Raw genomic sequence first — 16,910 nt, 5'->3', positions numbered from 1 at the left:
GGACTGCAGAGCTCATCATGTGGATTCCAAGAGGAAGCCCTTACCTTCATCTTTCCTTCCTGTGGAGGAAGAAAGAGATGGTGGAAGGGAGGAACCAGTTGGGCAAAAGCCTTCTAAGAAAGGAGGCCATTTGATAGTAAATTTTAATCATCTAACTACTGAAAATTCAGTTGTACGAGTCCTCTAAATGAAGTTGGTGGATGTTTTGTGGAAAGCGAGACTTCCTTCAGTTTGGAGGCTCTAGTGCTATTGATTGTCCTTAAGACAAAAATCCCTAAACTCAGGAGAGCCAAGCTCTTCTGCTTAGGCAGAGTCATAGATTGAGAGCTTGTTGTTCCCTTGGACTCTTTTTGTCCAACAATTGTACAAAAGGGGAAACTGAGGCCAGAGAGGTGATGGGCTTTGCCCCTTGTAGCACAGATAGGGAGTGAGTGTGGATCCTCCAACCCCTGCACCAAAAGGCCTCTCCTTGTGTATCTAACTGCACCTTCTCAGGAGCTCAGGGGAAATGGAATCTCCGAAGTTGACCCCTTGGCCAGTCCTTCCTCTAAATTGCTTCATGTTGTAGAAGGGAAAGGTGAGAAGGTAGAAAACATATTCTTCTGCCCCATTACTTATAATCCCAAGGACCTTTGAAACCTTGGAGCTAATGGTGCCAACTGGGAACTGATGCTGGGGAATGGTTCCCTGCTGCCTCGTGAGAAATCTGGGCAAGAAAATTCTGGGGGCTAGGATTCATCTATCTGGGTTTTGGCTGGATTTTTTTTTTTTAAATAGTGGTTGAAAAGAATAAGGGAGATTGAGTTGAATTCCAATTTGACTGGCATTTTAATAACCAACTTAAAATGGTAAGTTGATTGGGTTGCCATAGCAGCATGTTCACTAAAATTGAAACTGGCAGCTAAAAATAGCAGCCCAACTAGGCGGCCAATCTGGCCTCCTCCATGGAGGAAAAGCTCCTGGCCCAGGAGACCGCCGAAGGTCCGGCAGGGCAGCCCCGAGATCCCCAGGAGATCCTGTGGGGCAGGAACGCATCACTTTGTCTTTAGGACTGAAAAATGGACCCCAAGCCAACTGTGGAGACCCTAACCTTTTCATAAGCTGGTCCAGTGGGACCTTTCCAGTCTTAGTTATGGAGGAATCCCCTTCATGGACTCCTCATTTGAACCAGAGCAGCCTTTGAACTATTCCCCACGCACAAGAGTCTGAGTCCGGGTATTAACCAGCATCTTCTGGACATGTTGGAAGTGTGCTCTCACCGCTGCCTCATACAACTGGCAGTTTCCTTCAGAGTTCAACTCACGACCCACCTTCTGCAAGAAACCCCCGATAGTTGGAATCTCTCCCTGCACTCGCCATGACCTTTTATTTATTCTGGGTATCCTGATTACTGATATGGGGTGTAGAGGCAGCTGTCCTCAAACCTCAGCAGCCGGGGAGGCTGGGTCAGGATCCCCAACCCCAGCTACGCCACTCCCCCCTCCCCGACATTGATTCCAGAGTTAATCATGGTGGATTCCAACCATGACATCCCTTCCTTTAGCTTTCCTTCATTAGAGGAAGAAAGCTGGGGGGAGGGAGGAACCAGTTGGGCAAAGCCTTCCAGGAAGGGGGACTTTTGATGGTAAATTTTAATAAACCATCTAATGGCTGAATATTCAGTTGTGCAAATCTTCTGAATGAAGTTGGAGAACACTTGACAGAGAGCAGACTCCTCTGTGTTGGAGGCTCTAGTGTTATTGATTGTCCTTAAGACAAAAATTGGAGCTTTCAGATCTCTTCCCACCTCCACCCCGTCAGGTCCTTCTAAACAAGGGGCCTGGGAACGGAGAGAGGCGGGCCAGTAGTTCCGTAGGCCGAGCACCCTCTGGTAGGTAGTGGGGTTAACGTGGCTTTGGGGGAGATTTGTGATAAACCCACTGTGATCAGTGGGATTCAGAAATTAGTTGGATAAACCCATTTGGCCAGTGGTGTGAGTGGAGCATCCCCTGGTGGTCACATTGTATATGATACCCCCTGCCTGATGAAAAGGCTGGTTTGGGTGGGGGGAGCTTTCAGTAAATAGGACTCCAAGAAAGGGAAAAAAAGAATTTATTAAATATTTCCTGGCCAAGCCTCCGTGGCTCACCACATTATTCTGGACAGCATGAGACAGATTGATGGAAGGCCAGAGACACGGCCCAGCCCTCTCACACATCTTGACCTTCGACAGTTGGGGAAGTGGAGCACTAGCTCTTCCTAAGCTGGACAGTCACGTATCAGGAGCCCGTAGATGGTGTCCCAAGGTGCCCAAGGAGTTCCCTTTGGAAAGGCTTTAGGGTATGGATTTTTCAGCCCCAACCACTGGTGGAAATGTGTTCTAAGGCCCAGATTTGGGGTTCGGCTCTGTGTCCAAAGCCTCAGCCCTTGAGGCTCAATTGGGCTGGTGAGTGGGTGAGGCCTGCTCCAGATCCCACAGCCCAATGCAGAACTGAGCCCTCCAGGGCTCTAACCACTGCGCCGCCTGCTGCCTGCAGGAAGGGCACGCGCAGATCTGGACACGGCCAATGGTGGCAGAGCTTTTGCTTCATTTATGATAAAGTTTTCCAAGTCTGAGAGATGGGAGGGAGAGAAAAATCAAGGCTTGTTCCCTTAGAAACATCAAAAAAATGAAGGCGGTACAAAGTAAGGCCAGGCTAGGTTCCAAGGGAGAGATCCCTCTAAATTTGCACGCAGATAGTTACTGAATTGATTGAATTTGTTTTCTTTTTGATCATTGTTCCTAACAGCTCCTGATGCCTACAGAGCAATAAATCCTTGGTGATTGGTGCTCATTAACTTAAAATTGCGTCTAATTTCCACACTGTGATTCAGTGGAAAGAGCGCTGGCTCAGGAGGCAGATGCTCCGTCTGTTTAAATTTCACTTCTGTTTGACCTTGAATGAGTCTGCTTCATTGGGCCCCAGTTTGTAAAATGGGAGAGGGGTGGCTGAGCAGATGCTCCCTGAAAACTCCTCCAGCTCCAAACCCAAGACCCTCCACCCAAGGTGCTCCACCCTGTCCACTTCTCACCATCACCAGTATCTGGAAGGAGTCCCCTTGGGTCAGTCCATACTGGCCACTCCTCCACTTAGCCCCCTCTAAAGGAAAAAGATGGTTGTGGATGGTGAGGGAACAGGGAGGTAGAGGGGAAGGAAATGCCAACGTGATTGAATGTCTCCTTGTCTCCGCCAGGTCAGCCACCATCCACCGATCTCGGCCTGTCACGCAGAGTCTCCAAACTTTGTGTTCTGGCAAGGTAACGTGGCTTTTCTCATGGGCTTTTCAATGGTGCATCATAGTTGCCAGCCCTGCAGGCCCAAGGGGACAGTTCTGGCTGGCCATAGCTCTGCTGTAAAATGACTCCGAGGCCCATCTGTGGGGGGATTTCCCAGAGACCGCCCTATCAATGATTTTCCATCTAAGTCATGTTTCCTTATGTGGGATACAGGAGCACAAGACAGTGTCCTTGGCTTTTGTTGGGCACCCTCCCTTTGGCTGAGGCCTCCTCAGAGCCAGAGGCAGTGTGGTGCAGGGGTGAGTCCCCCATTGACCTTGGTGCTGACTCTGAGACCCAGGCAAGCCCCAGCCAGCTCTCCACCAGGATGAGCTTTTCCACACCAGGATTTCCCTGCTCTCATGAAATCACAGGGAGGAGAGAACCATCCAGGGCCCCAAAACAGGAGTCCATGGGGAAAACAGTGGGATGGCTCATGAGCGCCTTCAGTACTTGGGACACATATACAAGTTCCCGAGCTGTTGGTGCCTCCTTCATTTGAGGATGGTGGAAAGCTCTTGAGTCATCACCCCCCCCCAAAATGCTGCAACTCATTTTACATATAAAGAAACTGAGGTCTGAGGAAAATTAAGTGACTAAATTAAGGATCCCCCAAGTAGGGTTTGGAGGTTGTCTTAGAAGTCTTCTATTTTATTAAACTGAGGTCTCCACAGGGGATCTGCTCCAGGACATCTGGTACTCAGAGCTGATGCTCAGAGGAATAAAGAAACCCTGAGATTCATAAGAATCCTTTTAATTTTAGACAGAGGAGCAGCTCTGATTCTCTGAGTCCTCCTCTGGAAACAGCCCTATTCTTGACATCACATTAGAGTCTTTTATAATGTCATAAAAGAATTATTGGCTTAAATTTCTTACCACCAGTGATTTAAGGTGGGCAGTTCACTAGCTAGAGCCTGCAAAATCAATCTGAGACATCAACTATATGGAACTTGATGTTAACTGATTAGTTCCTGGCTCTGTCTACATGGGACTGTGAACTGAAGGGGGTGAGGATGTGCCCAGTCCTTCATCCTCATCCTCATTCAGGTCAGAATTGGGGAAGATCAGAACTGGAAGGCACCATGGATGGGATGCCCAATAGAATGGACATTCCTTGAGGGCAGCACTGTCATTTTTCTTTCTGTGAGAGGCCCTTTCCATTCTCAAAGATTGTCCCCTATTTACCGTGTGTGTGTGTGTGTGTGTGTGTGTGTGTGTATTTATCTGGTGCGTACATCGTTGATAGCATGTTGTCTCTCCATCAGACTCTGAGCTTCTTGAGGGCAGAGGCTTTTGTGCCTTCCTTGGTGTCCCTGGCCCTTGGGTGCTTAATAAACACAGACCACATTGAATTAAACAGAATTGGATGTAGTCAGTCTTGCATCTGAATGGCAGTCCCTCCAGCGGCACCCTTGACCAGTCATCCCTAACCCTGGCCTTTCATCTCCAGCTCTGGACACATAGTAGGCCCTTAATAAGTACAGTCATTGATCCATTGCCTCTTCCCTCCCACCTGACTGACATTGGGTATTTTCTTTCAGATGTGAGATGGAAAAACAAATTCTGGGGCAAATCCATGGAAATCGTTCCTGTTGGAACAACACACGTCACCCTTCCTGCGTAAGTTCCCCACCGATGCCAAGGCATCGTGGCCCCATTAACCCAAACTGGCTAGGATTTGTGGTTGAGATTGAAGCAATTAGCTGGAAACCTTTGAAGCTTCCATGCATGACTTCTCTTTGCATATAAAACTAAAGCTATTTTGATCTGCTTGACAGTGGGCTCAGCTGTGGTTCATTTTCTCCACGTCCAGTTTTCTTGCTTGGCAGACCCTGCTCTCTGCTCTATTCATTGTTCACTCTCCCAGGCCCTTCCCTCCTCACTACAACAAAAGGCAGGGAGAACTTTGTCCGGATTTCCAGGCTGCCCAACTCAATTTACCTCAATGTCAAAATATCTTATTCAAAAGAAACCGATGTTGGTCTCCCAGGGATTAGTGTCATTTCACATCATGACCAGGTGGAGCTGGAAAGGCTTTTAGAGTTATCTCACAGGCTCCATCTGCCATATTTACACCTCAAGAAAACACACCTGGAAGGAGGAAAGATGATGGGCCACCCCAGGTGGTCCAGAGGAAGATTTGGGTTCAGAGCAGACCTCAGATTGTGCCTAGCTGAGCGATCGCGAGCGAATCATTCTCAGCCCCTTGGTTTCCTCCTCTATTAAACTGGGACAGGAAGAAGACCTTCCTCCCCAGGAGCTTCCCTACTTTAATGAAATCATGGGTCCAGCTAAAACCAACTCCAAAGCTGTCCTCACCCTTAGAGCAGATCCACTTTCCTTGGGGAATAGAACATGTATACGCTTGAATAAATGAAGGACTGAACCGATGAATAAATAAATAAATAAAGAAACTCAAGGTATAGGGCCCGTCAGCTGAAGAGCTGATAAAATCTAACATCTCTGTGGTATGACAACTATGCTCTGTTTTGAAGAAAGATTTGTCAATCATTTATAAATTATATATTGTCTGTAAATCATATATAAATAAATGTATAATTTATAATCAACTAAAATTATTAATAATAAAATAAGAGTGCTTTAAAATTTACAAAACACGTTACAGATTTTTCTGCTGATCCTCACGACAACTCAAGGTATGGGTGCCTTGACATTCTCATTTTTCCATATCAGAAACTTGAGACCAAGAGAGGTTAGGGACTTTGATCAGGAGCATAGAGAAAGGGGTGGCTAGGTGGTGCAGTGGATAAAGCACTGGCCCTGAAGTCAGGAGTACCTGGGTTCAAATCCGGTCTCAGACACTTAACAATTACCTAGCTGTGTGGCCTTGGGCAAGCCACTTAAACCCATTGCATTACAAAAAAACCTAAAAAAAAAAGCATAGAGAATAATGTCTTTAAGGTAGAACCTGCATTTGTGGCTTTTTATTGCTGTTTAATTGTTTTTAAGCCATGTTCCACTCTTCATGCCCCATTTGGGGCTTTCTTGGAAGAGATTCTTAAGTGGTTCACCATTTCTTTCTCCAGCTGAGGAAACTGAAGCAAAGTGAAGTGATTTGTCCAGGGTCACACAGCTCTTAAGTATCTGAGGTTGGATTTGAATGCATGAAGATAAGTCTTCCAGTGTTCAATCCACTTTGCCTCCTTGCTGCCTGCCCTAGGTCAACTATGAGCCAGGCATGGGGGATGCAGAGACAAAAGTAGAGTGGCCCTGCCCTCAAGGAGCTTGCATTCTGTTCTGAATATGATACTGGAATTCTGTGTGTTTCTTCCTTTCTGAGGACACCACATCTGGGTTTGTTGTGGGCCCATCGATAAGGTCATTCTGTTTTGTTGATTAGTTTCATTGATCATGCTTGGTTTTGGAAAGCCTTCCTCCTCACCCTCATTTCCCCTTAGCTTTGGCGATCACTTCGAGTGGAACAAAGTGACATCTTGCATTCACAATATCCTGAGTGGCCAGCGGTGGATCGAACACTATGGTGAAATCATCATTAAAAATCTAAATGAGGATTCCTGCCACTGCAAAGTGAACTTTATCAAGGTACCAGAGCGGGGCCTGGGGTTGGGCGGGGAGGCTGCTCTCAGAGGCAGGATCAGAAACCAGGTGCCCTTGTTCTGCTCCCCTTTCACCCCGCTCTGTGGTGCTTCTGGCTTTTCCCAGGCTCCAGGGGGACTTTAGAGGAGTCTAGTGCTTCCTTGCCTTCTTCCCTCTTCCACAGTTACTTTTGCCTAGATTATTTTCATTTTTGTCAGGGATCAGCAACCTTGAAGGAGTGAAGCTGGACCTGGGAAGTTTGGGGAGGCAGCCCCTGGGGAATGTTTGTTTCCTTGGGGGAGAGAGGGGTAGAGAGAAGGGGATCAGGCACCTCTTAGCAGCCATAAAGTCAAGCCACAGTGGTGTTTGTTGGGCTGCCCATGGAGCTTTGCCTTTCAGATACAAGACAGTGAATGATTAGGATTGCCGGATTACACATAGGGAGCTGGAAGTTGAGGGAGATATTGAACCCCACTTCTATATCCTAGCTGGATTTTAGTTCATCTTGCTAAAGACTTGACCTTTTATGACTTGTTTTAACATCAGACCCAGATCTGATGTTCATGGTCTTTGGAGGGTCCAGTGAAGGACCTGGGCAAATGCTTGAACCTCCAAAAGTTGACCCATAGTGCCCTATGAGGGAAATCTCCCCTCTCTAAGAACAAGGTGTGGAGGCCACAAAGAGGCAGATTTAGGGCAGAAGGAAGGTCAAGCTTCCTTAGGATCAGAACTATCCAAAGGTAGCACTGATTGCCTCCTTAGGTAGTGAGATCCCCATTGATGGAAGTGTTCAAGTGGCAGATGGATGACCAAATGGAGGGTATGTTGTATAAAGGATCTTGGTTGAGACAGATGACTTTGTTGGTCCCTTTTAGCTCTGAGATTCTTTGATTCTGTGACTTAAATAGCCATTATTCCTGGAATCTATAGGGATGCACTGTTTTAGTTAAAGATTGGTCTGATGAGGTGGGAAAGGCTAGAGTTGGGGAATAGGCGACTGAGGAGCTTGCGCCCTCTGCTGACACAACCTGGAGTTGCAGCCAACACACCAGAGCTTTCCCTAGAGCTCTGAGATCTCCATCTGGCAAGAGAGGAATAAATGCAGGAAGAATAGACTTTCTTCTCAACAGAGACCTGGGTGGTTTATCCCTGTTTTAGGGGCACACATAAGAAAAGCCATTGGCATCCGCAGAAGATTTCCAAGTATATATGGAGAGGTTGTCATTATTATCATCAATAGTCCACAAATGATTGGAAATTTCATTGGGGGAAAAATCCAAATATTAAACTTTTTTTAACATTGAAGACTCTCCTTAGCCTCTGCTTTGTCTCATGGGAATGAATGAGAATAATAGGAAAGCCATAAGCTGCCACCACTCCAACAAACAACAGAATAGGCTAAGCCCATATCTCTCCATTGAGCTTGTCAAATGTAACTGAAAGAAAGGGGGTCACTTCCAGTGAAACCTGTTTAGTCCCTATGATCTGAGAGTGGAATCATAGTTACGTTTTGGAAAGTGGAAGGATTTCTGATGGTCATTCAGGACTTGGTCATCACAACAGGAATTAGAGAAGGGGCCCAGTCTTAATGATCAACATAGATTATGCAAAGAAGTGGAGGAAATTAGGCAACTCATCTGCAGAAATTTAGCACCCACCAGCTAATTTAGCAAGGCATAACCTGGTGGTTAGCAGGGTCTTTCATGGACCCCCTACTCCAAATACAGACCTCAAAGTAACCATAAGAAGTCATCTGATCCACTGTCTTGGAATTAGACCATTATCATAGCTCAGACTTTTGCCCCAAATCACTTACCCACAGAATTGATGCCTTTTGCTAGGTGTTGCCATAGTGATTACTCGATTTCCAAGCCACGTGAGAAACTTTCAAAACAGAGACCTTGCAGCGAAATCTAAATCATATGGGAACAGGATATATTGTGTGTCATCTTCATCATCCTCTGTGATGGAGCTGTCCCTAGGACACATGCAGAGAATGAAGTGACACCCTGAGAATTTTATTCATCAACATAGAGCCGTTATTGGATGAAGTAGTGCAATGGTTCATAGGATTTTAAAAAACGCAACAACAAAAGCAGGAGATTACCTTTTCTTAGGAACCTTTATAGTTAATGTCCAAAATGGAAGAGATGAAGAGAATAAGATGATGATGATGATGATGATGATAGCAACAATGCTAACAATATCTGGAAAGGCAGAAGACTCTAGAGGCCAGAGGCCAGAAGAGTTGCTGTGAGTTTTCTCACTTTTAAACTAACTCCCTAGTGCCCGTGCAGTGGTAAGTGAGCCGTCCTATCTACATTCTAGGCCAAATACTGGAGCACCAACTCCCATGAGATTGAGGGCACCGTCTTCGACAAAAGTGGCAAAGCTGTGCGCCGGCTCTTTGGGAAGTGGCATGAGAGCATCTACAGTGGCATGAGGTCCTCCTCCACATGTATCTGGAGAGCACGTGAGTACTGGGGGGCTGTTCAGGTGTGAGTGGGAGGGGGACATCAGGAAAGTGCCCGTTGGCTACTATCAAGATTATTGTTGTTATTCTAGCTCTGATGCTCCAGGAGCTTTGAAGTTGGTGCTCTGACCTTTAATCTTGGGCCCATGAGCACCCGGTCCCTTGGGCCTAATGCCAAACAAGAGAGTTTGAGTTTGACCTAAAGGTGACCTAAGAAAGGCAGTGACGTGGTCTGACCTTTGGAATATCCATTTGGTAGCTATGTGAAGAATGAACTGGAGAGGAGAATGACCAGAGGCAGGGAGGTCAGCAAGGAAGCCACTGCTGTATTCTAGATGGGGAGGTGACAAGAGGCTAGGTCAAGGCTGAGTAAAGGGGATGGTAGAGTTTAAAGGGACTACTGTCAAGACTTAGCAAATGATAGTATATGGTGCAAGGAAGACAGAATGTCTTATACATACGTATAGAAAACCTAGGTTCAGATCCTAGATCTGGTGCTTGTTACTTGTGTGACCTTGGACAAGTCACTTGAATCATTTTTGCCTCAGTTTCCTCATCTGTAAAATAAAGGTGTTGGACCAGAATGCTTCTGAGATTCCTTCTTGCTCTAAATCTGTGACTCAGTGATCATATGTCTTGGACTTCATGAACTTTCCTTGCTTCTTTTGGGCTCCATGGTGGCTTTGTAAGCCCTGGGTATCAGCCCCAGTTCACAGGACTGACGCAGGAGACTTTTTTCCACCTCCCCTAGTTGAGACCCTCCACAGCATTGTTGAGCCCACCAAAGATGTTTGTCAAAGGACAGTTATCATTATTTTCCAGCTCATATTGTAGCATAATTTTAGAGGGGAGGAGCATCAGGCTTCAATACCTTTTCTTACCTTACTTCTGAGGTAGTTTGAGTGGGAGACAGAAAAATACATGTGCAGCTAAGTGAATGAATTGCTCTGCTTAAGCTCTTGGCTTAAGATTTACCAAGTCCCAACGCTCCCAAGCTGAATATCCCTTTACTGGTATCAATAATGGCTCAACCCATGTTTGCCTTCTCATTCTCTGACTCTCGACCCTCCATAAATCTTCCATGAAGGGAGGATCCCTCCCCCTTTCCTTCAAATTCTTGTACCATTCCATGGTTCCTGCACTTGTCCGCCTCTGGTTCACTGTCCAAATGACTGTTTCATCAACATGAAGCTCATTGAGGGCAAGGTCTGGTTTCATTTTTCCTTTTGCTTTTACATACTACTTGAGGGTTAACAAAGTGCTCCACAAGGATTATCTCATTTTATCTTCCCAAAAACCCTAGGTGGAGGGAGCTATTATTAACTTCATTTCACAGATGAGGAAACTGAGACAGATGGACAGATATATTGTAGCCACTGGCTGCTTGAGTTCGGTTCTGCCTATGAGGAATCATTATTCAGATTCAGGAAAGCAAGGGTGGAAATAAAGTAAAAATTTATTTAAAAGGTTACAAGACATAGGAAGGGCTAGGAGAGGGGGGAGAGGAAGGGAGAGACAGAGACAGCAGACAGACACAGACAGACAGACAGGAAGAGAAGGAGGAAATGGGGAAAGAGAGGGAGTGGGAGACAAAAGTCAAAGTCAGAGAGACTATCAGAAACAGAAACAGAATAAGAGGAAGAAAGAGACAGAAGCAGACAGACATCACAGAGGAAGAGAAGGGAAAGGAGGGAGAGAGTGGGAGAAAGATAGAGAGACAGAGACAAAGAGGGAGAGAGAGAGAGAGAGAGAGAGACAGAGAGAGAGACAGAGAGAGAGAGAGAACAGCCAAAACAGCCAAGCAGCATTGGCTGGGCCATGGTTAGAGAAGACAGGCAGCCCTGAGCTCTAGTCCAACCCAGGTTTTTATGTCTTGCCTCTCATCCAGAGGGTAAAAGGTGAACTCCCTTTCCCTATACTGGACCCAGAATTAGGTAGAGGGTAGAGCCTAAGGAGATCAGGATACAAATTTTACATTGAACAATGAATCGATGGTAATGGGGATCTCTACCCAATTTGAGATTGCAAATTGTTTTGGTTACAATTATAATTCTTTATTTCTACTCAATTTACATCTCAAGAGGAGGTGGTAGGGGCAGTTAGGTGGCGCAGTGGATAGAGCACCAATCCTGGAGTCAGGAGTACCTGAGTTCAAATCTGACCTCAGAAACTTCATAATTACCTAGCAAAAAACCTAAAAAAAAAAATTAAAAAAAAAAGAGTAGGTGGTAGTCAATTTATATCTCCACCCAATGCCTACATTCTTCATTCTCTTCATCTTCCCCTGAATCAATATGACTTGCTCAGAGTCACACAACTAGCAGGGATCTGAGATGGAGTTAGAACTGAGGTCTTCCACTAAGTAGAAAGTGGTAACCTTAGAGGAGAAGGCCCTAGAACCTGGAGGGATGGTGGGGGTGGGAAGCTGTATAACCAGGAAAAGCCTCTTACATGAGGTCATGCTTGAGGTGAATCTCGAAGGAAATCAAGGAAGAAAATCTTGTGTGTTGTACAAGACGCTGCCTCGCTAAGGACGGAGAGGCTTAGCCACCAGTCAGTTACTCAGTCACTAGGCATTTGTTAATCAGCTGCTATGTGTCAGACACTATATTAAACATACCTGTGTCATCTGAATATCATAGCTCCTTCAAGTGGACACTTTAAGAAGTCTCCATTCTTTTGTGGCCCTTGAAGAACAGGTGTATACTGACCACACCCAAGGATATGCACATCCCCTGAAAAGACTCAAGAGAACAGTTGGGTTCACCTTGGAAATAAAGGTGTTTTTTTTTTCAGAAAAAAATAAAACTGAGGTCTTCCTCACTCCTAAGTCTGTTACACCCTCCACTGTTTCATATGGCTTGCTATTCAGCTCTAAGGTCAGAAGAGGCCTCAGAAGTCATTTAATGCCCTCCCCTACATTTACAAGTGAGGAAGCAGAGGCACATGAAGACTAAGTGGCATGCTCAAGGCCAAAATGGGGGGGCACAGTCCACTTATCCTCCCAGGTGTGATAGAGGAGGGAAAATGGGTGTGAAAGATTTCGAGGCTCTAAAGTTGACCTGGGCGGGGAATAGCTGCAGAGTAAGAATTGGGGGGAAAACAGTTACAGAATTTTTTTAAAGCAAGTTTCTTATAACAATACAGTTCAGGAGAACTTAATAACATCGAGTGAAGCCCAGTGGAGCTGCAGAAATTAGATGCTAGTCTTTGCACTCAGTCTCCTCAATTTCCAGTTTTAAGTGAGTGTCTAGACTTCTCGTCACCTGGGGCCAAGCTGGGCAGACGTCGGGAAAGCCAGGAGGACGGTAACATATCCTGGTTCCTTCTGTCAGAACATTTTCATAGATTAGATACAAAATGATCCTAAAGTCAGATCCTGAAGGAAGGAGTCAAGGAAAGAGCCAGAAAAATGAATGAGAGACCTGGGCAGTGGCAGGTACACATTAATTGTTGGGCTTCTCCACAGATCCCATGCCCAAAGGGCATGAGCAGTATTATGGCTTCACACAATTTGCCCTGGAGCTGAATGAGCTGGACCCTCTGACCAAACCATATCTCCCCTCAACGGACACGCGGTTCCGGCCAGACCAAAGGTAACATTCTACTTCCTGTGTCCTCCAAGCATCTGGTACAGAATGCTGCCCCTGACCTCCTGGAGAGCCAAGGAGATTGTGGGTCTCAGAATGGCAGTGATGAGAGGAACCCACTTTGCTTACTGAGTCTATGACCCATGACCATCTGGCATTTAGAGTCTACTAGTGATCCCGTGGAAAGAGCCCTGGATTTGGCATCTAGGAAACCTTTTTTAGATTCAGCCTGGACTACTTGTTGCTTGCATCAGCCTGGTAGGTCACCTAATCTTGTTGGATCTCAGTTTCTTCCCCTGTAAAATATGGGGTTGGACTTGACTGCCTCCTTTAATGTGAGCCCACCCCCCCACCCACCCCCACCCCGCAAAAAAGCCTGTTATGCTTCGTAACTTGAATTGTTAGAAAGTGCTTCCTAACATCAGGCCTGCAATTTTCCCGAGTCCACTGTCCACCTATTTGCTTCTAATTCTGCCCTCTGGGGCCAAGCAGAACAAATCGTATTCTCTTCCATCTGACAAGCACAAACAGGGGCTCTCATGTTCCCTCTGAGTCTTCTCTTCCCTAGTATCTCCCTAGTTCCCTCAAATTGTATTGTAGGCAATTCCATCATTGTTCATCCATTCTCCTCTTCATGGTCTCTAGTTTATCATCCCCTGAATGTACAGGGAATTGCTACTGAGGAAACACCCTACTTTCAATGAACATACCAAAATCGAAATCATTAAATATTAGAAATAACAGTGTCAATGAAACACATCCCATTTCTATGGTGCTTTAAGATTTCTAAATCTCCTTCACAGAAACCCTTATGAAGGCGGAGAACATGTGTGGTTGTTGCAATTTTACCGATGAGGAACTGAGAGTCTAAGAGCAAATTTCCCAGGGTCACATAGTTACTAAATGTTGGAGGCTGGATTGAATACTAGGTCTTTTGATGACCCTATCTAACACTAGACTCATTGCCATAGTTTGCCACCATGTTGAACCCCATCAGAGGCTAGAACTCAAGTGCGGTTGTGGTGAACAGCTAACCATTCCAGTGCAATGGGTACCAGCATAATACTCAAAAGATATCCACTTTGTTCATTAATTCATTCAGTAAGTTAGTAACCACTAAGACAAGGCCAAAAAAACTTTAAAACTCCTAAAAAGCTCCTCCCTTAAAGAATGTCCCATCTTCTCTAATTCTTTCCATCGATAAAGAACCCATTCTGTGTATTGTTACTCATTGTTAACATGATGGCCCCAAGCACAGACCTTGCCATAGTTACTCACTAAATGTTTGGATGGATGACTGGCTGGCTGGCTGGCTGGCTGGCTGGCTGGCTGGATGGGTGGATGGATGGATGAACAAACTGTCAGAAAGTGTATTGGCTTGAGGGCCATAAGTTATAATGTTTGAAGTCTTCCAATCTAAACTCTCATATTTATTCCTGTGATGGTCTAAGTCAGCCAAGAGATGGGTCTTTCCCAGAGTCACAGAGACAATAAGTATTAGAGTTGGGCATCAACTTCAAGTTCAGAGTTTTTTCCCTCTATGCAATGACCTCCCAAGACTTGGCTTCAGATATTCAGCAGGTACTGAGTGACCTTAGAGAAGTCTCTTCACCTCTGAGGACTTCAGTTCTTTCATCTGTCAAATGAAATATGTTAGCCCAGATGGTGTATAATAAGGTCTCTTCTGGCACAAGATATTGAATCTCAAATGGTCCTTAGAGATTCCAGAATCTTCTTCCTTGGTGCCATGAAGGCTTTTCTTTAAGAACATAATATATTAGAGTCATAGATGACTAGGATGACGAGGAATCTGAGATGTTGAATTCTCACATATTACAGAAAAATCCAGATCCCTTAGATCTAAGTGATTGTGTGACATCATCCTGGCTTCTGAGCCTAGCATTATAACTTTGCCAGGCCTTTAACTATTCTGTGCCTCATTGTTTCATTTATAAAATGGGTATAACCACTTAATCCCATTTGCCTGGCAAAACTTAACCCCATTTGCATTGCAAAAAACAAAACAAAAAGCAAAATAAAATAAAATAAAATGGGTATAGCCATACCTACCCTTATATTACAGTTAATTTAATTTCCACTTGAGATCTATGACCTTTTGTCCTCCCAAATCAGTGTTCTTGCTACCACTCTAACCTGCCAATGGATTCATGGGATAAAGACACTTTGAAAAGTTTAGATGATTATATGAATTTATTAATGAATTAATGTGCAATGATTAATTAATTTAGTGCAGGCACCCTGGAGAGGGAAACCAAAGACCTTGACTCCAGGTTCAGACTACTTTCTTGCATTTCCCTCTATATCCTTCCTCAATCAGATGGGAATAATAACCCTCAAGCTGCTCTTCGTCCCTCCTTCCCTGGGGAGCAGTGCAAACACTTAGACACTGGGGACGTGGCTATAAACTACTTTTGGTTAAGGACAGCTCTGAGCTTATGGTCCTCTCTCTGTCTAGGTTTTTAGAAGAAGGGAACATAGAAGAAGCAGAAGCACAGAAGCAAAGGATTGAACAGTTGCAGAGGGAGCGACGGCGGGTCATGGAAGAGAATAACCTGGAACATCAACCTCGGTTTTTCAGGTATGCTTGTTACCCCCGGTAGGCCAGTACTGCCATGGAGAATAGGGCAGAGCTGATGAGAGACACTGGGAACAGAGACAAGTGCTGGGACTGGAGCTGTAGTCTCTTTGGTATAGGAAAACTCTTAAGTGAGGAAACTGCTAAGCTCTGCCACTCTGTTGCCTAGAGGGTAAGAAGCTTGCTCAGTCATAAGACTTGAAGCCAAGTCTTCCAGTCTCAAGACCAGCTCTCTCTACATTGCATAGCATTGGCCTGGGATTAGTAAATTTGAAAATAAAGTAATCTGTGCCCTTGAGGAACTTTCCTGACACATCGTCATTTGTGTCAAACATACCTTTAATGCTTCAGAAATTTTCACATTTCAAAGCATTTTGTTGGAAAACATGGATTTTTACTCTAGGGAATAACATATAATTACCCTTCTTTGATGTTTTCCAAATGCAATCTATCTAATCACCAAATATTAAGTTCCTTTTATAATCCAGAGATTGGATGGAGTACTGGAAACACAAGCACCAAGAGTGAGACAGTTCTCATCCCAACAAGGAAATATCCAGGATGTTACAAAAGGCCTAGTGCAGTGTTAAGCTTTAATACCTTAACGATAAGATAATTGAATACAAGGCTGTTGGGGAGGCTGGCACCCGCCATTGGGAAGATCTGAAAGGGTAGCATGAAGAAGGAGGGCCTTGATTTTGGTTTGAAGGAAGAGAGGCTATCCTTGAAGGGGGAGTATATTCTAGGCCTGTTTGAGGCCAGGGAAAAGATAGAGATGAAAGAGAAGAGTTCATATATGACCAACAGCCAGTTTGGGCAAAGGGGTGGGGAGGAGGCAATAATGTATATGGAGGGGCAGCGAGGGGGTGCAGTGGATAAAGCACCAGCCCTGGAGTCAGAAGGATTTCAAATCCAGCCACAGACACTTAATAATTACCTGGCTGTGTGACACTGGGCAAGTCAATTAATCCCATTGCCTTGCAAAAAACAAACAAAAGTAATAATTAATAATAATATCTAAGGAGGCAGGAAAGATAAGTTGGGGCCAGTTCAGACCTAAATTAGGGAGTTTATATTTTATCCTGGAGGGGCTCTAGGCAGCTAGAGGCATTGTGGTGGGTAGAGCATCGGGCCTAAAGTCTGGAAGACCTGAGTTCAAATCCAGATTTGGATACTTACTGGGGCAAGCTGCTTCACCCTGTTTTCCTCACTTTCTTTTTCTGTCAAATAAAGTGGAGATAGAAAAGGTAAACTACTCCAGTATCTTTGCCAAGAAAAATCCCAAATGGGGTCATAGAGTCAGGTATGACTGAAAATGATGGAACAATAAAAGAGGAGCACTTAGAGCCACTGGAGTTGATTAGGAGAATGCCATGGTCAGAAAACTGAAGAAAAATC

The 16,910-nt window shown here is 45.1% G+C and overlaps 1 protein-coding gene across 8 annotated transcripts in view; it reads left to right on the top strand.

Annotated features, from left to right (window-relative positions):
• OSBPL3 (oxysterol binding protein like 3) overlaps positions 1-16,910 on the top strand; it is a 139,910-nt gene that overhangs the window by 120,002 nt on the left and 2,998 nt on the right. For all 8 annotated transcript variants that reach the window (XM_074195504.1, XM_074195502.1, XM_074195503.1 and 5 more), the window contains 6 exons: positions 3,214-3,277; positions 4,837-4,915; positions 6,715-6,859; positions 9,182-9,326; positions 12,796-12,922; positions 15,393-15,515. In XM_074195504.1, coding sequence (XP_074051605.1) covers positions 3,214-3,277; positions 4,837-4,915; positions 6,715-6,859; positions 9,182-9,326; positions 12,796-12,922; positions 15,393-15,515 — 683 coding nt within the window. The remainder of the gene's footprint in view (positions 1-3,213; positions 3,278-4,836; positions 4,916-6,714; positions 6,860-9,181; positions 9,327-12,795; positions 12,923-15,392; positions 15,516-16,910) is intronic.

The sequence above is a fragment of the Macrotis lagotis genome, chromosome 7 (genome assembly GCF_037893015.1).
Source record: "Macrotis lagotis isolate mMagLag1 chromosome 7, bilby.v1.9.chrom.fasta, whole genome shotgun sequence".
NCBI lineage: Eukaryota > Metazoa > Chordata > Mammalia > Peramelemorphia > Peramelidae > Macrotis > Macrotis lagotis.
The sequence above is the reverse complement of the archived record's forward strand: the minus strand, read 5'-3'. Positions and strand labels throughout refer to the sequence as shown.